General features: G+C 53.0%; 6 protein-coding genes across 6 annotated transcripts; 2 read left to right on the top strand and 4 right to left on the bottom strand.

Annotated features, from left to right (window-relative positions):
- Positions 1–12: 12 nt before the first annotated feature.
- V1518DRAFT_415997 (adenylate kinase-domain-containing protein) lies at positions 13–1,367 on the bottom strand. The gene is made up of 2 exons (XM_066903942.1): positions 821–1,367; positions 13–766 (listed from the first exon to the last, which is right to left on the bottom strand). The coding sequence occupies exons 1-2, from the start codon at positions 883–885 to the stop codon at positions 223–225; spliced, it is 609 nt and encodes a 202-aa protein (XP_066759829.1). The 5' UTR covers positions 886–1,367; the 3' UTR covers positions 13–222.
- Positions 1,368–1,434: 67 nt separating this feature from the next.
- On the bottom strand, positions 1,435–2,838 carry V1518DRAFT_415995 (uncharacterized protein). Its single transcript, XM_066903941.1, has one exon. It carries the CDS (start codon positions 2,790–2,792, stop codon positions 1,518–1,520), a length of 1,275 nt encoding a protein of 424 aa, XP_066759828.1. The 5' UTR covers positions 2,793–2,838; the 3' UTR covers positions 1,435–1,517.
- Positions 2,839–2,959: 121 nt separating this feature from the next.
- On the top strand, positions 2,960–7,443 carry V1518DRAFT_433011 (uncharacterized protein). The gene is made up of 2 exons (XM_066906219.1): positions 2,960–6,985; positions 7,038–7,443. The coding sequence occupies exons 1-2, from the start codon at positions 3,019–3,021 to the stop codon at positions 7,139–7,141; spliced, it is 4,071 nt and encodes a 1,356-aa protein (XP_066759827.1). The 5' UTR covers positions 2,960–3,018; the 3' UTR covers positions 7,142–7,443.
- Positions 7,444–9,570, top strand: V1518DRAFT_415991 (cryptococcal mannosyltransferase 1-domain-containing protein). The gene has a single exon (XM_066903940.1). It carries the CDS (start codon positions 7,592–7,594, stop codon positions 9,488–9,490), a length of 1,899 nt encoding a protein of 632 aa, XP_066759826.1. The 5' UTR covers positions 7,444–7,591; the 3' UTR covers positions 9,491–9,570.
- Positions 9,571–11,836: 2,266 nt separating this feature from the next.
- V1518DRAFT_415985 (uncharacterized protein) lies at positions 11,837–16,113 on the bottom strand. Its single transcript, XM_066903939.1, has 3 exons — positions 14,069–16,113; positions 13,858–14,013; positions 11,837–13,802 (listed from the first exon to the last, which is right to left on the bottom strand). The coding sequence occupies exons 1-3, from the start codon at positions 15,674–15,676 to the stop codon at positions 12,231–12,233; spliced, it is 3,336 nt and encodes a 1,111-aa protein (XP_066759825.1). The 5' UTR covers positions 15,677–16,113; the 3' UTR covers positions 11,837–12,230.
- Positions 16,114–16,226: 113 nt separating this feature from the next.
- V1518DRAFT_415983 (XFP N-terminal domain-containing protein) lies at positions 16,227–18,978 on the bottom strand. Its single transcript, XM_066903938.1, has 3 exons — positions 18,626–18,978; positions 18,191–18,578; positions 16,227–18,132 (listed from the first exon to the last, which is right to left on the bottom strand). The coding sequence occupies exons 1-3, from the start codon at positions 18,873–18,875 to the stop codon at positions 16,341–16,343; spliced, it is 2,430 nt and encodes an 809-aa protein (XP_066759824.1). The 5' UTR covers positions 18,876–18,978; the 3' UTR covers positions 16,227–16,340.
- Between the last annotated feature and the right edge of the window lie 354 nt (positions 18,979–19,332).

The following is a 19,332-nucleotide window of genomic DNA, read 5'->3' as shown; positions in this document are numbered from 1 at the left end:
CCCCAATCGATATAGCAAATTCTTATATTCCAATTACTATAAATGCTCTTCGATATGATACACCTCTATAACTATTAATTGTTCTCAAACATGAAAAAGCTGGTTTGAGAAACACATTCGACAAAATAAACGTTTTGTACACAACACAGGAAAGCTCTACACCGATATCTATCTCCTAGCGTCATCCTGGGAAAAGGTGGATATGCAAAATTAATACTGTAATTACAGCGTGAGACGGTCCTTGATCTTGACAACCAGTAGATCGTAGACCTCCTCCTTGGTCTTTTCGCAAGGGATGGTGACGATCTTGTTCATGCCACGGTAGTAGTCAATAACCGGCATGGAGGTGTCTATAAAGGTCTTAAACCGCTTGCGGATGCTCTCAATGTTGTCGTCGGCGCGGCCGCTAGTTTCACTGCGCTTCATGAGCCGCTGCAGCATGACTTCCTCCGAGCACTCAAAGTACAGCGTGAATTCTGACACCGCGATCTCTTCCTCGAACTTGATGGCCTGGTCCATCTTGCGAGGGAAACCGTCGATCAGAAACTTAGTACGACCTTTCGCGACTTCGTCCTTCATCGCGTTCTTGAGCAGCGCGATGGTGATTTCCTGGGGAACGATCTTGCCCTCTCGGATGCAGGTCGAAATGAGCTCGCCGAACTCTGAGCCGGGGCGAGCTTGCTCTTCACGCAATAGGTCGCCGGCACAAAGGTGCGAGAAGCCGTAGTCCTGAGCGAGGTGCGTGCACTGCGTGCCCTTGCCTACGCTGAAGGTGGGTTAGTAAAAAGTTACCGGCCGAATGAGCAGAGAAGAGACACACCCAGGGCCACCGAGAACAAAAATGACTTTAACTTCGTCGCGAGTGAAAGTGCGGTATCGCTGCATTTCAGGTGGGAATTCGGGATTGCCTAACTTGATATCACGGCGCGCTTCGCGCTCTGCGAACAATTAGGGAACGTGTACCCCACATGTCGACAGAGCACGCACATACCCTTTTTCATAGACTTCGAGAGCAAATAAAAGACAGAGGACGCAAGGATTGCGATGATGGCGAGCTTTTTGACACTGGGTGGCTCGCGCGACGGGTTTGGAGAGGCAGGGGGTGTAGCGTAGCCGCGGACAAATTGGAAGCGAGACGGGTAAGGAGCAAACCGCGGGAGAGGGAGTAGTGCACGCAATTGCGAGGGAAGGACGACACGGGAGAGTGTAGACTGGGGGGCGGCGGTGGCTGCGGAGTGCCTTAGGAAGGAGGAGGAGAAGAGGCGCGGGGTGGGGACGGACATGGCGTCGTGAGGTAACGGCGTCTTTCGTAGAAGACGTGGAGCGTGAGACCTCGGCGTCGCCATGGCACAACACACGATCCGCACCACAGTTGCGCTTTAAACGCGCAACCGCGCGCACACACCCCTGAAACGCGTGCAGCCAACCTTGTAATGTTGAATTGCCCAGCTAGGCAGGCACGCGTGCTCTTTGGGAGCTTTTCTTTGTGTAATGTCTAGATAAAAGTACAAGCGCTTTTACACCACTACGCCATCCGGCGCAACCCTCTCCTTGTCTATCTTGTTCTGCGCGGCCACGCGCGCACTGCGCAGCACGGCCAGCACATCCGACAGACTCGTCTTCCACACGTCCAGCCGTCGCCCGATGTCCTGCCAATCCTTTATGCCAAACGTCCGCGGCACGACACCATGCACGAAGAACTTCTGCTCGAGCTGCGACATCTTGCCCTGCAGCAGACCCGCACGGATCACGTCAATGATCCAGAGCTCGATCTCCTCGTCCTCGATCTCGAGCGCAGTCGCAATAGTCTTGTATGGGACGGTGAGGTTGGGGGATGTGGCGGCAAGGGTGGAGAGGGTAAGCAGACGAATCTTGGAAGTCAAAGCGTCGGTCTCGAGCCTGTTTGCCTCCAGGAAGCCGGGATGGCTAGTCTCGAAGGCTCGGAAGTCCGTCAGCACACCAGAGACAAAGATCGTTAGCAGTGCGAGCAGATCGGCGTCGACAGCGGGGGAGAGCGACAGAACTGCGCCATAATCGAGGAAAGCAGCTTCCCGGAGTGCCAGCAGGACGACAGCCTTCGCTGACTCTGGTCCGACCACGACATTGCTCGCGGCAGCGATAGTATGTGCCTCGAGCATGTACTTGAGCGAGGCCCTGAGATCCACGGTCTCGATCTCGGCCGCGATGCTCGTGAGCAGTGCGACATGCTCGGCCGGAGAGAGTTCCCACTCCTCGACCCACTGTGGCAGCTGCTTCAACTGGGGCAGCAGCAGCGCCGTGTTACCGGTCTTTGCGGCCACCGATACGACTGTGGAGAAGACGCGTTGCCGGAGGGGACTCGACGGCGGGAGGAGGTTGAAGAGGTTCGAGAGCACCGAAATCACGGCAACGCTGTGTGCGTGCGTGTCGCAGCTGTGGGCGAGAAGGTCGAGTAGCTTGAGTACGTGGTCCGCGTTGTTGACGGAGAGCACTGAGACGTACACGAGCAGGTTGAAGAGTGACTCGAAATCGCGGACCTGCAAGCCGGGGCCAGCCAGTACGCCGGCAGCGTCAACGACAAGCGTGATCGCAGCCTCGATGTTCTTCGGTGTAGACTCGTCCTCATCCTCATCCTCGTCCTCGCCAAACAGCTCGAGAACCTCCGTCGTGACGGGGCCGGACTCACCGGAGTCCTCAGAAGCCTCGAAGCCATTCATATAGTCGATCATACCCGCGAGTCCGCTGAGATGCGCGGTGGGGCTACCGAGCAGCGCAAACGCCGGCTGAGTCAGCGACGATGTGAGTTCTGCCATTTTGCGTCGAGTTGTAGATGTGATGGGCGATGTTGGTGATCTCGCTATTGTACGCGGACGAGAAAAGATTTGTGTGCGGTGCTCAGATCTGCGCGGCGACCGTGCCTAGATCTGCGCTACGCCGTCGGCGCTGCTATCCTTCCCCCACAGACCTCTCCTCGCTGTCCTCCATCACCACCCCCCTCCCACCACCAGCCACTGCCCCCTTCGCGCACCCGCGCCCGCAATGCCGCCTCCGCCGCGCTACGGCGAGCCGCAAACGCGTCGCGCGCGCGAGCCGCGCTCCTCCGGCAAGGCTGACCTCGCCACCTTCTTTCCCGACAGAATAGCCCCCTCGTCGTCGTCCTCCTCCGCCACCTCGTCGTCCCAGCGTCATCATCACCATCACCACCACCGCCACCATGTCTCCCACGAGCGCGACGGCGAACGCTCACGCGACCGGGAATACGAGCGTGAGTACAACCACAGTCGCGAGCACAATCGTGAGCCCGCGCCTGAGAGCAGGGAACGTGACCGTCGAGATTCGCACGAGTACTACGACTACGACCGCAACGACCGCGACCGCGAGTACGGAAACATACATCGATTACCCGCTCCACAGCTACCCCGTGAGCGTAGTCCGCTGCCACCGCCGGATACGCATATGCACAACACCGCCGTCGCCGCACCGTACACCCGCGACAGCCACATTGACGACCGGCAGGGATCTCGCGGTTCCAGTGACTACGCCAGTACTTATGCGCATGTCCCTGTACTCTCTAGCAGAGTACGTAGCAGCACAACTACGATCGCGGTCGTAGAGCAACTGCCTTCGGTAATGCCGACTGCGTCATCGACCTCATCTTCATCCATATCTTCGACCTCCTCGGCGCACTCGACCAACAGCTCCTACTCGTCTCCACCCGACTTAGACCGTGACTCCGTCACTCGAGTTATGGACGTCGTCAATACGACACTACCAACCGCACTATCATCCATTTCCGCTGCCACAATCACCCCGCCGCAATCGCAGTCCCAATCCAAGCCGCAGCCGCAGCCGCAGCCGCAAACCGCACCCCGACTTCTAAATTCGGTCCTGGACTTGAAAGGGAAATCATACCAGGTTGAGTACGATCCAGATCTCGACAAGACCAAGTCCCGTGGGAAGTCCGTCATCTATCGCGACAAGGAGTCGGTGAAAGCCAATGCTCCAAGTCGTGCTGTTGATCCTCGCAATCTCGTCTTGAACTATCCGCTAAGCATCAAGTCACGTCGTAAGCCTTGTATTACGAACCTGCAAGTCGTGAAGTACTCCTTTGATGCCAACTCAGTCGGGCCCCGGCCTCCGTCACAGATCTTTGTCTTTGGTTTCTCGCCTCTGGTTCTTGACGCGACAATTGCACTGCAATTCAAGAATTATGGCGATATCGAGAGACTGATCATGCAGCGTGACCCTGTCACCGGCGCGTCAGTCGGCATGTGTCTCATCCGGTTCAAGGACGGTCCTACGCCTAAGTCCTTGTCCTCAAAGAGAAGCAAGGAGGCGAAGAACCACGAAGCGAAGGACTACCTTCTTGGTCACGCCAGCGCCAAGCGCGCCATTGAGGATGCTAACGAAGGGAAAATCAAGATCGGCATGGATGCCGCCTCCGCTGTGTTCGACGACGACGGCAAGATCTGTGCCGCTAAGATAAAGGAACGCTCGGACGAGCTCGAACGTCAAATTGAATCACAACGGGAAGCAAAGAAGCAGGCTGAACTTGCTTCCGTTCCGCCGCCACCGCCGCCCGCACCAACTGCACCATCCCGTCACGATAGCAACGGCGACAGAGACTACAATTACAACTCGGATGATGAGCGGGATCGGGATCGGCCCTATCGGAGGCGAGAGTACAATTTTCCTAAGCTGGATCTGTACAGCCGCATCGGCCGACGCGCATATATTTTTATCGCCAACCAATATGTCCCGGTGCCGCGCGTGCACGCGTCGCTCATCCACGATTTTCTGCGGGACTACGACTGCCGCAGAGTGTACGTCGTCGAACATGACCTTCCAGCGAAGCTGGAAAAGTTCCATGAATACTATCCCCAGCAACGCGAGCTTGCAGGGTTCTATGCTGTTTTTGATAGCATCAATTCCGCCAAAGCAGCCTTCCAGCACAAAGACGGTAGCTCTCTACAACGTTACCGTCTCGTCATGTCGCTTCACGTGCCACGCATTGAGCAGGAGCAGGACTCTCGCAGCTCTAGATGGCCACTCGAACAGCGCGCACAGAACAAGGATACAAGGGCGCCGTCAGCGTTGGACGTGCTTGACCGTAAGACGAAGAACCCCGAACCGATCTCACTGTCTTTGATTGCGAAACTCAAGAAAGAAAATCGCGAAAAGCAGATGCAAGAAGAACCGCCGAGCGTTCAAGAAATTTCTGGGAAGCTGTCGTCGCTACCGCGGTTTAAACGTCGCACCGGCGCGACTAGCACAGGTGTCAGTTCCGTCAAGAGCAGGCTTGAGGAAAAGCGAAAGCAAAGGTCTACTGACGCTGCGCGACCTATGAACCATCTTCTCAACGATTTCTCATCTGGTGATGAGGGGGATAATGACGACGCGGAGCCGGAAAACGTGGAAGAGGATGAACATGCGGAAGTTGCGCTCAAGACTAAAATACTGAAGTCCTCTCCAGAAAAACAGAGACCGCCAACAAAGGCGACTAAGCGTTTAGCACGCAAGATCACGGCCGAGTTTACGGATTCGGAGAGCGACGAAGACGATGACACTCGAGAAGGTACGGCGGTCATTGCCAACGACGAAAGCGATGATGGCGATGACTTCGTGGAGAAGTTTAGAGACCTTGAACAGAAGCGTGAGCTGATTCGGCAAAACGAAACTGATGATGATTTGCGCGACTTTGTCGTCTCCGGCGATGAAGAATTAAAAGAACCACAGAGAGTAAAGAAGTCCGCGGAAACGAAGAAGTCAACATCGAAGCGGAAGACTGAGACTGAGACTCCACAGAGGAGCCGGACAAAAAAGAAACGACTTGTCAAGTTTGAATTCTCATCGGATGATGAAGATGTCAATCAATCTAACAAAATGGATATCGACGAGCCCGCGCAGAGCGAAGAGGACAAGCGTGTTCAACAGCTTCCGACGCCCTCTGATGAGGACGATTTTGAGCTGCAATCTCGCATTACTGCTTCTGCACCAGTATCTCCGGTCATGCCTCAGGACTTGTCATACTGGGAGCCTACGAGTACGCTACTGGTTGAACCCATGGAACAGGACAAGGTCCTGGACTTGGACGGTATACAGAGCTTGGTGTCTGACGACGAGGACTTCAAATTCATGCGCATGGCTTTGGCAGATGTTAAGGCCGAACCCGGAATTGGCAACGTAGAATACTGGGCATGGAAGCAGAAGGAGGGTAAAGCCAACTTCTGGGACGGCGTCCGCGAGGGGGTTACCAGGAAAGTATTACCTCATGACGACGAGTACATTCATAACAACCCGACGGGTAGCGCGCGCACCGAAGGATACTACCGCATTCCAGAGACCGATAAGACAGAATACCTCGAACACCGCAAGCGCCTGCGGAAGAGGAAACAGCATACGGAGATGGATCACGCCGACGGCAGCAGCGATCCTAGTGATTTGTCTACGGCCAGAGCGGGCACGCCGGGAGATATCAATGGTACATCAAACGAGGCCGGCGTGAACAGCAGTGCTGCAGCACAGCCGGAATCGAATACCGAGAAAGACAACATCTCGTCGCGTCTCGCGCGCATCAACAACCGGCGACTGGCAGCCGATATCAACCTGCAGATGCAGCTCTTTGCGACTACCGACTCCGCGGATGTGCTGCGCTTCAACCAGCTCAAGAAGCGCAAGAAACCTGTTCGTTTTGCGCGCTCGGCGATTCACAATTGGGGTCTCTATGCGATGGAGAACATCGCGGCTAATGACATGATCATCGAGTACGTTGGCGAGGTCGTGCGTCAGCCGGTCGCGGATATGCGCGAGCGGCGGTATCTGAAGAACGGTATCGGTAGTAGTTACTTGTTCCGAATCGACGAAAGCACCGTTGTCGATGCCACCAAGCGCGGCGGTATTGCACGGTTTATTAACCATTGCTGCACGCCGAGCTGCACAGCGAAGATTATCAAGGTCGAGGGACAGAAACGCATTGTCATCTACGCGCTGAGGGACATCGTTGCAAGTATGTTAAGCCCGCATATTCTGTTGTGCACTGTTACTGACTTTCTCTCAAGACGAGGAACTGACGTACGATTATAAATTCGAGAGAGAAATCAACTCTGATGAGCGTATTCCTTGCTTGTGCGGATCGTCAGGTTGCAAGGGCTTCCTGAACTAGTTTGCTTTTGAGAATCGATTGCATGTGTATATTTTACGGAAAGACGGAAGTGGTTTTATTATTAACGCTACGTGTATATTATGTCATATTCAGGGTATTTATGGAAAATGGTTTTCATCATTCACATACGTTTTCTGCACTCGTGAATTTTGAGGTTGTAACTTGTAAGATAGATTTATACGATTTTGCAGTGTACGCGTTTGCAGGATGGTTGCTTTTTGCGTGTATTTTAGCTTGTACTTCTAGAGTACTCTAGTTATCAATCCATGGTATGGATTTGTATGTACCGATAAACTTGAGGGTTTTTCCAGGCGGGGGGATTGTGGATGGGATTACGAGAGTCGACGCCCGCCACGCCCGCCCCTCCTTCGAGTTTCCAATTTGAACACATCCCCTTCACACTCCACGTCCTGCAGCGGCCTCGAAGTTCCCTCCGCAGCAGCAGTCGATATGGTTATCCCGCCGCCGCCACAGCGGAAATATAGTCACGGCGCGGCACAATCAAAGCCACTAAAGCCAGGCTTACCGTCATGGCCGCGCATTGTGCTACACGATCTCCAGCTTTTACAGCATTTGCAGCAGTTACGACAGCGCCTCCGGCACAATTGGTTATTTGCGTTGTTTTTCGTGCTGCCAACACTTGTATTTCGGTTCTCTTTTTTCATTATCACACATAACTCAGTTAGTCTGTCGATGTTTTCCGCGGTAGTGTTCGTGTACGTCCCAGTGAAGTTGGTTGTCGGCGTGCTCCAAACCGTGGTGATACCGGCGTATGCACCAAAACGGGTCGTCTCGTTCTCCACGTTGTCGGAAAAGCCAATTATCAGTAACAATGCCGTGGCATACCGTCCCACGCGGCTACGGAGCATATTCTGTGTGGCAGCTGCTGTGTTGTACATTTACATCATCTACGAACACGGTCTTCGCTCGCCGTATGCAACGGCAGTTGGCCGGAAAGATGTCAACGACGCCGTTGCGCGTGCAAAAGATGCTGGCGCGGCGTATTTCATTGCCGCGAATTTCTACAACAACGAGGATATCTTACCGGTCTGGATCGCCGAGATCGTGAAACTTGTTGACATACTAGGCGAGGATAACGTGTATCTATCTCTATCCGAGAATGATTCTGATGATGCGACTGCGTCGCGTCTATTGCAGTTCAAGCGGTATTTGACTCACAGAGGCGTCGCGCACAATTTGAATGTCACTTCTGGTCTACGCCCGTTCCCACGGCACGATCCGTGGGTTGACACTCAGATGCGCGTCGAGTACATGACGATGGTGCGTAACATTGCGCTGGAGCCGCTATACCATGTTTCCTCCACTTCATTAGGGAGACGTGTTACACGTATTATATTCCTGAACGATGTAATATACCACCATACCGACGTACTCAAGCTCATCTACGACCTACATCCCCGTCCCGGCGACGAGCTGACGCCGACGGTGATGGCATGCGGCTTTGATATGCAGGCGGCGACGCTATATGATCAATGGGCAGCGCGGGATCGGCATGGGAACGGGCTGAATGGGATGTATCCCTTTTTTACGGACATTGAAGATCAGGAAGTGGTTAAGGCCGGCGGCGTTGTCGAGGTCGGGGCCTGCTGGAATGGCATCGCGGTCATGGACGCGGCTCCGTTTTTGTCACCGCCGCGGAGCTACGACTTTCGATTGCTCGCAAAGCCGCAATCACGCAATATCGATCGCCGCGGCTTTGAGGATATTTCATCATTGTCCTCGTCGTTATCGGACTCACAAACCACTGTATCGTCTGATTCATCTCAATTCGACGAGGGCCACTACAACTCCCACACAACACTTGTTCGCCCCCTTCGCTTCCCCCCTCCACCTCGCACCTGCGCAATCTCGGAATGCACTCTCCTCCCTCTCGCTCTCATGAACAGCTACATTATCACTACCTCTGACGTGATCCCGCGCATTGTCATGGACATGTCAGTCGTCGTCGCATACGAGTTCAAGTGGTGGTGGTTCTACGCGCATTTCATGCGCGCGCCGGTAGTGCACGCGTGGGATGTGTTGTTCGAGCGGCGGGTATCCGGAGTGTGGCGCGCGTTTGGGTTTGATAACTTGTACGCATGGGAGGAATTGAACGACGGCTGCATTGTGGAGCCATGGCCTGCGAAGTTCCAGACAGCATTGCCGGTTGTCGAGTCAACGGCCGCTAGCAGCAGGCCACGGATCCGGCTGTCTTCGCCGAACTCGCCGAAGCTGCTGATGGAGAAGGCTAAGAGGAAGATTGCGAGACAGAGAGAGATGGTTAGGCGTGGAAACGAGGATCTGATTGAAGAGCGAGAGCATTTTTTGAGCGGATCTTGGATGGCATAGGTTGAATCAGTGCATTTCTTGGCGTTTGTGTATTCAGCATCTATAAACTTTCGTATTTGCCAATTTTTAATAACTAACTGCGAATCGTTAAATCAGTTGGAAAGGTATCTTTGACCGTGCATATCCAAACCAACATGATCAAGCGTGTCGGTCGACCTGGCGGTCGGGAGGAGCCCGTGTTAGGGTTGGCCCGATATCGAAACCGCCAGCTAACCGCTGCACGTAGCTTGATGTTTTGTGTTAAGTGATCCAGCACGTTTACTTACGATCACGGCTCGATACTTTACTGGCATCGGATCTCATATGCAAGACTTAAAAGGCCACAGTATATTTGAGCTGAGAACTAGCCTTGTCTAGTTCGTGCGCTTGCATATGTGTGAGTTTATCGAAGCTGTCGTGCAGCTAGTGTGACCGTCATACTACTATCCGGTCGCTGCTGTTGTGCTATGACTAGATTTTCTAATACCGTAAGGCTAATGTGCTGATTCAGAGACTTTATGAAGACTTGGGGTCGGCCACTATTTTGCAGCTCCTGTGATTTTGACTCTGGTACACAACAAGCGACGAGGCAATATACCAGGCGGTCCTAAGGTGCTAATCAACGTGTACTGCTACTTCTGCAGTAACTGAATACGCCTCGTCTAGACTGATAATAACCATGCTCAAAGTCGCAAACTGGCTATATTGTGTAATTGGTGGCATAAGCTGGAGGAAGTTGGGAGCGTGTTGGGCAACGGGGACGGCCAACCAGGCGAGCTGCTGAAGTGACTGCGGCGCCCAGCACTATTGTACCGTCGCTATGAATCTATCTGAATTGGTCTTTGGAATTTACCAGCGGATTCATATGAGTTACTCTCCAGTTAAACTGACGTATTCTGTTACTAGCTGTAATATCGAGCTTCATATAATTGAGTGTTCGACTCTTCGTGATCGAATGATCATGTTAATCAATTTGGCGGCGGTGCGAGATATCTTCTATTCTAATTGAACTTGTATCCATCATCATGGTATTCTATTGTTTCGACTCCCATCGCGCCGTAGGACTCCGTTTGAGATGTCGAACTCGATACATGCTATATCTGTGGGAAGCAAGAATTATCAGCCACAAGACAATAGGGCTGACTGCCTGGCGAGCATTTGAGCGAGCGTACACGACCAGAGACCGGGGGCAGGCAGCTATGCTCCTGATACCCTTTACATTTGTCTTCGGTTTGTTGTAGATATTATCATGATCGCTAGTATTAAGAGTCACTTGAGGGGCATAGATTGAATGGGTTCAAAGAATTGGAATGGGAATGGGAATATACAGAGGAGTTAGATATGGAATGGATCAAGAGTAGCTGTGTCATCGAGAACATATTTATACTGCACTTTTCTCTGGTACTCAGTCTGGCCTGCTGGTTTATACAGGTTTAAATACCAACATAGATCTCCGACTCTTTGCGCCCGAAGACTCCGACCATTACATTTAGCAGCGGTTGTGGAAGTAGCGGAGTTGCAAAAATTGCGTGTCGTAAATTCAGCCCTAGTAAAACCTCGCCAGTATCCATGCAGCGCACACAGGTACAGCCCACCAACTCGCCATTAACAGCGCTGTGATTCATCGACCAAGCGGGCACCACCTGACGCAGCTATATTACCTATATCCACGCGGTTGAGGTGAGTGACATGAGGTCAAGATGAGGCACGCGTCTGGAACGCGTCGATACCCGCACAGATCGTGGTGAGCAACTGACTAGTTTCCTTTATTAACACGGCTGCCAATCCACACGGGTCTGGAGGATTCAGGCTTCCAGAAACCAGATAATTCAACTTCCTTGTACATGCAGAACAAATGGTAAATGTCTGTTTCACACTTCAATCACGAACCAGTCCGGACCGGCACTCATAACCCTAACCACAGCAAAATTCTCTAAAGTCTACCTTTCACTGGTCTCTCTCTTCTTCTTTTTTTTCTTCTTCGACACAATTTTATCCCATTCTATTCACTCCGTCGTTTTGTTTAATCAATTTCAGTAAATGAACGGAGGGGAAAGGAATGGGAAGACTAAAGAGTTTTCATTGACGTTTGAACAAACCTCATACTGCGAAGCTGTTCTCATTTTCCTTTGGGGTAGCTTTTGCGGTAACGTTGCTTACGTGACATTCTTGTTGTAAATGAGGAGTAGAACCATAGTGTTGATTATGTACAGTTGCTCTGGCTGTAGCACGTGAAATCGTGAACGTCCGTTAGTTGACCGTAGGCTAACAGCTACTTTTCAGAGCGATGATACGTGAACGGACTGGCGGAGAGCTTACTCATGGCATTGCTCTATTGCTGGATAAACTCGCATTCGGAGCATTGTACTTCATCAATTATTGTTCTGGTTGTATATCTATCATTTGATAGACCCTCGCTCAGTCCTGCTTCCTGCGGCGGGAGTGCCATCGCTTACGGTCCGTGTTCAATAACACAAGCGACAGTATCAAAGAGCAAGTAGGACCAATTTGTCATCCAGACTGACTAGTTAGTTGTTGCAAGCATGCACATTAGCGCCATCTGGAGCCCTAAGGAGAAAGGACTACTTTTACTTTTATTTTCTGTCCCATAAACCATCCATGCTCCTCCATCCCTCACCGCCCGAAACACAAACAAGAATCGACATAAAATCATAAAATTTAACAGATAAACGATATCCCGAACAGAATCATAAAAGCAAATCCTAAGATGAATCAAAAATAACACTAGAAATAAACTGTTTTATGCCACCGAGTCGTCGATGTCATCGACATCGTCCACAGACATAGCAGCGGCACGTCTCCGTGATGCGCCAGCAGTATCAGCTGCATCGCCAGCGCCGTCTCCAGCACCACCGCTGATACCGACAGCAGGTCGATTTGGCAGAACGCCAAAGCTGCGCGCGAACCCGGCGCCCGAAAACGGTACAAGTGTGCTAAACGTCGCGCCAGCAGCGGCGCTGCGAATACGGACGGTGTTCTTGAGATCGTCGTTCTCGCGCGTGAGTTCGTCGAGCCGTTGTCGCGCACCATCACGGTCCCGAATACGTGCTTCGCGTTCAGCTTTGAGCCGCTGTTCGAGCTCCTGCAGGCGCAGCATCCACTTCTCTGAGTTCGCATTGAGACTTGCAGATAACGACGATGCTGCTGACGAAGCCGCGCCGCCAGATAAACTGCCGCTGTTGCTCGCGAGGGAGTTGCGTAGAGACTCCTGCCGAGAACTGTACTCCGTAGCCTGTTGCTGCAGTACTGCCACGCGGTCAAGAGTCTCGACAAGCCTTTCCTCCAGACCTTGGATCTTGAATTCGTACTGTTCTGCTTGTCGAGTCAGCTCGTCTTTCCGCGCCGCCTCGCGCTGCGCGTTCTGGCGTTCGGTACTCTCCGCTCTCCTCGCAAGATCTTTCATGCCATGCTCGTACTTGGCAATGATCTGGTCGCGAGTCGCTAGCGCCCTAAGCGCTTCCTCACGTTCCTCCGCCAGCGTCCGTGCCTTCTTGTCAAAGTCGCGAACTTTCCGCTTGAAATCATTCAACAAATCCTGGTCCTGCGAAAGCTTTTCGGATGCTCGTATTTGCCGATCAAGTTTGTGTTGTGTGCTGTCTACTTCTCTGCGGAGTTTGTCAATTGTGGCTTCTTGCTCTGCCAACTTCTTCACGTAGTTCTCGAGCTCACGCTTCTGCTCCATCGACGACCGTTCAATTGCAGTGAGCAATTTCGTGAAGGAGGTTATCTCAGCATTCAGCTTTTCATTCTCAGCTTCCTTATCGCTCACATGGGCCAGTAGCTCAGCCACACGCTCCTCAAGATCATGAGTAGCATGGTTCACTTCCTGGTTCTTGTCTTTGAGCAAATTATGTAACCGCGTAAGCTCCACATCGGCTTCGGTCGATAGTGCTTCATAATCCTCCTGCCATGTGACAATCTCAGCCTCACGCGCCGCTGACTCCCTAGCAAGTTGTGCCAATTCAAGTTCCATCGACTCCTTCTCCTTCTTGAGCGTATGAACTGCGGCATCCAAGGTCTCAATCACGTCTTGTAGTTCGCTGTTCTCGCGGTTGAGAACGTCGACCTGCATCTTGCGCTCGCGCGCAATGTACTTCACTTCCGTAATTTTGTGACTCAAATCAGCAACAATTTCGTCATGCTCCTCTGGACCCTGTGACGATGTCATACGCCGTGACGTGGCTGAAGAAGAAGATCGCATGGTTGACCGTCTTAGATCGTCCAGCTCGCCTCGTAAGCGATCGTTTTCGTAGGTTGTGCTCTCTGCCGCACTCGCTTGCGCGTTCAGCTCGCGCCGAAGGTCCCGCGTTTCCTGCGTTTATCGTTAGTCCAATATTTCGCGCGTTGAAGTCAAGAACAGTACATACCTGTCTGAGCTTGATAATCTCAGCCGCGGATTCACGATCAGAAGAAGCAATAGAGCTGCGCTTCAAACGTTGCAGTTCCTGCTTGAGTTCCTCTACTTCCATCTGCGCTTCGTCCCTTGCATTTTGCTCTTGTGCCAAGAAGCTCTTAAGCGTCGACTAAACATTCGTTAGAATCCAGCAAGGAAACCGCAACGACATCCAGAATACTCACAATTTCATCGGCAAATCTGACATCAGTCTGTGAATTCTGGAGTCGCTCGATTTCTAGGAGATACTCCCCTTCCTTCCTCTGAAGTTCTGCGACCATTGTCTTGCTTTTCTCCGTTTCGATCCTTAAGCTCTCGATCAGCTCGTAGTAGTATTCCAACTCCCTTTGGCTTGCGGCATCTGCTTGACCGCCCTTCTTTTCGTTTTCCGATTTGCGAAGCTTTGATTCCAAATCAGCGATCCGCCGGTTCAGCTTCTTCAGGTCGATGTTAAGTCCTATGTTTATGCTTTTGAACTCGATATTCTCGTTCCGCAAATCGCGCACATTGTCTTCGGAGCGCTTATCTAGCTCTTCCTGGAGGATGTAAATTTTCAGCTGAAGCCCCCAGTTGTCTTTCTGGAGCTTGTCGATTAAAGTAGATTGCTCCTTCAAGGTCAGCTTGCTGATGGCGGTATTCGGCGGTTGTGACAGTCGCGGTGCCGTACCGGCGGCATTGCCGTTTTGTGTCGAAGTGGTAGAGTACGAAGATGCTGTCCGCTGATGCGACTGTGACTGTTGCTCCGGATGCCGCAACGCGAAACTCTTGACTGCCGAGTCGGTTATGTTGATATTTTTCACTTTCGACGTAATGACGGTCTCGGATAATTCGGGAACACGCCGTTGTTGTCGTGGTAACACACGCTGCAATGTCCCATCTCCGGAAGTATCTCGGGAAACTGGACCCACCCGCGGAGTTTCCATAATCTGCGACAGCGATGATCGTGCCGACTCGCGCTGATATCTTGAGGAAGTCTGTATGTTTTGAGATTTCTTGGAGAGCGGAGACGAGTCGAAATGGCTGTTAGAGCGCGGACGCTTGTAGTCATGGTTGTAGTCATCATAAGCGTCATCTTCGCCTAAATGATCGTCTTCGCTGGAGGTCTCTGTGTACTCGTGGCTGCTGGCCGACGCTCCGTCGACAGAATCGAAGCCGTTGTGTGGGAGTGGGGGGGATGGGACGGGCGAGATCTGTGGTGAAGATAGAAATTCTTCCTCTTCCTTGATGAGATGGTCAACGTCATTGTTATTGCTGCCGTGGCTAACGCTCTGGACGATAGTTGGGTCGGGCGTCGGAGTGTGCGTGTCATAGTCGTCGTCGGAGAGGCCAAATGATGGCTCGACAGAGGGGAGCGAGATGCTGTTGTCCGAGATCCCCGCAAACGAGTCGTTCGTTGTGGAATCATGCAATTTGGTTCTAGCTTCCTCCTCCTCCTGTGACTGGCTACCGGAATACTCATCGAACTCCATAGCCTTGTGCGAGTCCTCGGGCGAACCGTCCTCGAGTTCGTCTTCACCTAACACACTTGCAGTCGATAATCCGTCATGCTTGAAATCCACTCCATCTTCCTCGATGCATTCTTCGTCTTGCTCTTCGTCTTCATGTAAATCAAGTAGGCTATTCCGCTCCATATCAGTTGTGATACTCAGCCGACTAAAGCTGTCGGCAATGTCCGACAAACTGTCATTCGCCGGCGACTGTTTCGCGCCAAGTAGACTCCGTTGACTTAGCCGATGCTGTTGCATTTGATGTGAAGGGCGACCGGGAGAAAGAACCGTAGTATCGCTCTCCATAACTTGGCTTCACTCTCGCAATAATTATGGTGTCACAACAGCGTACTGAAGCCAACGTCACTGTCTTTACGATCGTCAAATCGGGCTCAGCTGTGATAAGCGGCTGATATCGAAAGCGCAGCGGGAAATCAAAAGACTGCTGCCGCGGTATAATAGTCGTTGCCCAGACATGGGCTGATGTACGAATGTGTGTTGTCTGATCTACCTGGCGAAATAGGCGGAGTGGATATCAACAAATGCCCGGACGCGCGCGCTTCGTTGAACGTCAACACAAACCGCACACAAAATTGAAGGAGCGTATGTTCGCTGCTGTGTCCGAAACGCACACGCGTGCGCGGAAATAGTTCGTACTAGAGGCAAGGCTCTGGAAGTCAGGGAAGGAACTCAGCAGCTGCAGTGTCTGAGTTTGTTTACGTGCGATGAGGCGTGCGGCAACCTCGAGAACCTTAACGACTGGGGGTCCTGAGCAATGTCAACAACACAAGCACTTCACGCGAATCGTACGTTCGCAGTTTACGTAACACCTTCTCATCTTCTTCGCAACGTGCCATTGGTTGGTACTCATGAATAATAATTGTACATCACAAACTAAACTACTGTTGCTCACATCTAAAATATCCGCAAAAAAGCCCCTTCACTCCAGTGTTTTTGGGTTATCCGCCATCTAAAACTCGGGAGTGTCGAACAGTCCGTCGGGGTCGCGACCGTGCATGTAGACGTACTCCTGGTGCTTCTGTCTCATATGCTGTAATTCAGAGATCATAAGATGGCTCTCCAACTGCACAAACTTGTTCGTCTTGGCAGCGCCAGCAATGGCGTGCGAGGCAACCGTCCATCTGTCAGTATGGTTAAGCACCATCATGGACAACGGGGTTGTGGTGGTGCCCTCCTCGTCGTAGCCGGAGATGGTGACTCTGTCGAGGTTGGGTCTGCCGAACAACAGGCCCTTGAGCTCTGTCGGGTAGCCGTGGTAGTTGAAGTGCACCGGCTTGTCCTCGGTGAAGAGCGACGCGAAGCCCTGATCGGACAGAGCGTGCGGGTGCTCACCGTCGGGCTGGAGAATCATAAGGTCGGTCACGTTGACGACACGCACCTTGAGCGACGGGCACTTCTTCTTGAGCAGCGAGGCCGCAGCGATAACCTCGAAGGTGACCTCTACGCCGATTCCGACGAGAACAACATCGGGATCGACACCATCGTCGATGGAAGCAAACTTCCAGACAGACGCGCCAGCAACGCAGTGAGCCTCAGCTTCCTCAGGAGAAAGGTAAACCGGAGTCGGAGCCTTGGAACCAACCATCAAGTTAATGTAGTTCTTGCTGCGGAGGCAGTGTTGGATGGTGGAGAGGAAGCAATTGGCATCCGGAGGAAGGTAGATGCGCGCCGCGGCGGACTTGATTTTGATGACAGTGCCAATAAAAGCCGGGTTCTGGTGAGAGAAACCGTTGTGCTCCTGACGGGTCCAGGTGGAGGTCTCGATGTAGTTGAGCGAGCCAACTGCGTGACGCCAGCTGGTCTCCTTAGCCATCTTCATGAACTTGGCGTACTGAACCATCATGGTAGCGATGATTCCCAAGAAGGACTCATAAGATGGGAAAATGCCGACGCGGCCAGTAAGAGTGTAGCCCTGCATCCAGCCCTGGCAACAATGCTCGGAGAGAATTTCAGTAACCCGGCCACCCTTGTTGCGAGTCTCGGGATCCCACTGGAAGTCGCGGGTGGTGTGGTCAAACACGGCGTCAAGCTTGTTAGAGACCAGCTCATCGGGAGAAAACAGACGAACGCTCTTGGGGTTATTGACCATGGCGATATCGATGTACTCGCCGACAGCACGCATAGCAGAGTACTGAGATCCCTTGGTCTTGGCGAGAGGCTTCCAGTCGGGAAGTACCAAAGGCTCGTAGCCGTTGTATGTCTCCTTGACCTGACCAAGACGCATGTGCGCCTCTTTGGGAAGAAGAGCCTGAATCTCTTCAATAGGCTTGCCATCGGCAGTCAGGAGTTGCTCGACGTGGTAAGACGCGAGCCAATCCTTCAGCAGGTCGAACTGAACGGCATCGGTCTTGGCCTCCGGGAGGGGAACTTGGTGAGAGTGGAAGGAACCCTCAATTGGCTCACCATGGAGAGTCTTAGGACCGGAGAAACCTTTCGGGGTACGCAGAACGATCATGGGCCAGCGGGGCTTGATGATCGGGGTGCCAGAGCGCGCAGCGGCCTGGATCTTCTTGATCTCACTGACGGCCCAGTCAAGAGCTGCGGCCATCTGATCGTTGATCACGGGCAGATCTTCGACGATAGTGACTTGATATCCATATCCGGAGAAAAGGGCGATGAGCTCCTTGTCGTCGTTGGTGCCAGGAATAGTACGCTCCGAAATCTTGAAGCCGTTGGCGTGGAGGATGGGAATGACGGCACCGGACTCCGCGGGGTCAACGTACTTGTGGGAATTCCAGGCACTTATAACGGATTAGCAACAATTGACACAATCGCAGCGGGATCAAAGAATTGACTTACGCAGCAAGCGGACCTGACTCAGACTCGCCGTCACCGATGATGCAGCACACAATGAGATCAGGTTTGTCCATGACAGCACCGTAAGAAACCGCAAGAGAGTAACCGAGCTCACCGCCCTCGTGGATAGATCCGGGGACCTCGGCATTGATGTGCGAGGGGAAACCACCAGGCCAGGAGAAGCCGCGGATCAGCTTTGAAAGGCCGGACTTGTTGCGGGTATATTCGGAGATAAAAGGCGCAATGGAATCCTCGATCCAGAGATTGGCAAGGATGGCGGGAGCGCCATGACCGGGACCGACGACGTAGATCATCTTAAGACCGTCATTGACAATGAGACGGTTGAGGTGGGAGTAGACGAGAGTGAGGCCCGGGCAGGTACCAAAGTGACCTTGAAAGTTAGTACGGATCGCAGGGTGTGACAAGAGAGAGACGTACCGAGCAGACGGTATTTGATGTCGTCCTGGGTGAGTTCGGTCTCGCAGAGCGGGTTTGATTTGAGGAAGATCATTGCGGAGGCGATGTAGTTCGCGAGCGCCTGGAACTTGACGAGGGCTGCGCGCTCGGACATGGGGAGGTAGTCTGTGTACTCGAGCTTGACCCCGAGATCGAGGACAGTGTCGGGGAGGAGGGAGGGCACGGGTGGCGGGTTCGCGACCTCGTGGAGGTTGATGGTCTGAACAGACATGGCTGCGGGTGCAATTGAGGGAGGAGCTAGACAGACAGATGAATCGAAAGGGATCGTCGCGAAGCAGCCGGCGACTACACAGGATTCCGCCCGTGCGACGAAGCGCCTTTATACGACGCGGCCGGCCTGCGCCACGACCGATGTCGATACTGCGCGCAAGGCACCGCCGCATGCGGCGCAGCTTGCGTGCGGTGTGCCCGCCCGCGCCACACCGCCCTGTAAAAAACATCAGCCCACTCGCGCGTGTGACGTCATGTCGCGCGACACGCTGCGTGGGTTGTGCGGCCGGGGGTCGGTCATCTTCTGCTCCGGCGACCGCGCCACGTTCAGCCAACTCGACACCCCTGCGGCCTGTCCCCCAAGGACGCCCTGGATGCTTCTGGTTGATGCGCTCTAGTCTCCTGCTCTGTCGTTGGTCGGATTAGAGTACACAGATATGTACGTTCGCAGAAACGTG

Source organism: Limtongia smithiae (genome assembly GCF_038497785.1).
Source record: "Limtongia smithiae strain NRRL Y-17922 unplaced genomic scaffold V1518scaffold_5, whole genome shotgun sequence".
NCBI lineage: Eukaryota > Fungi > Ascomycota > Lipomycetes > Lipomycetales > Lipomycetaceae > Limtongia > Limtongia smithiae.
This window is presented reverse-complemented; position numbering and strand designations above follow the sequence as displayed.

What these genes read in the sequence shown, in the direction of transcription:
- V1518DRAFT_415995 (XM_066903941.1), bottom strand. Translation starts at nt 2,792, where the DNA reads ATGGCAGAACTCACATCGTCGCTGACTCAGCCGGCGTTTGCGCTGCTC.
- V1518DRAFT_415991 (XM_066903940.1), top strand. Translation starts at nt 7,592, where the DNA reads ATGGTTATCCCGCCGCCGCCACAGCGGAAATATAGTCACGGCGCGGCA.
- V1518DRAFT_433011 (XM_066906219.1), top strand. Translation starts at nt 3,019, where the DNA reads ATGCCGCCTCCGCCGCGCTACGGCGAGCCGCAAACGCGTCGCGCGCGC. An exon ending in GCTGAGGGACATCGTTGCAA is followed by an intron (nt 6,986 to 7,037) that starts GTATGTTAAGCC and finishes CTTTCTCTCAAG; the next exon opens with ACGAGGAACTGACGTACGAT.
- V1518DRAFT_415983 (XM_066903938.1), bottom strand. Translation starts at nt 18,875, where the DNA reads ATGTCTGTTCAGACCATCAACCTCCACGAGGTCGCGAACCCGCCACCC. An exon ending in CATCAAATACCGTCTGCTCG is followed by an intron (nt 18,579 to 18,625) that starts GTACGTCTCTCT and finishes CTAACTTTCAAG; the next exon opens with GTCACTTTGGTACCTGCCCG. An exon ending in GAGTCAGGTCCGCTTGCTGC is followed by an intron (nt 18,133 to 18,190) that starts GTAAGTCAATTC and finishes ATCCGTTATAAG; the next exon opens with TGCCTGGAATTCCCACAAGT.
- V1518DRAFT_415997 (XM_066903942.1), bottom strand. Translation starts at nt 885, where the DNA reads ATGCAGCGATACCGCACTTTCACTCGCGACGAAGTTAAAGTCATTTTT. An exon ending in TTTGTTCTCGGTGGCCCTGG is followed by an intron (nt 767 to 820) that starts GTGTGTCTCTTC and finishes ACCCACCTTCAG; the next exon opens with CGTAGGCAAGGGCACGCAGT.
- V1518DRAFT_415985 (XM_066903939.1), bottom strand. Translation starts at nt 15,676, where the DNA reads ATGGAGAGCGATACTACGGTTCTTTCTCCCGGTCGCCCTTCACATCAA. An exon ending in TCAGATTTGCCGATGAAATT is followed by an intron (nt 14,014 to 14,068) that starts GTGAGTATTCTG and finishes ACGAATGTTTAG; the next exon opens with TCGACGCTTAAGAGCTTCTT. An exon ending in AGATTATCAAGCTCAGACAG is followed by an intron (nt 13,803 to 13,857) that starts GTATGTACTGTT and finishes CGATAAACGCAG; the next exon opens with GAAACGCGGGACCTTCGGCG.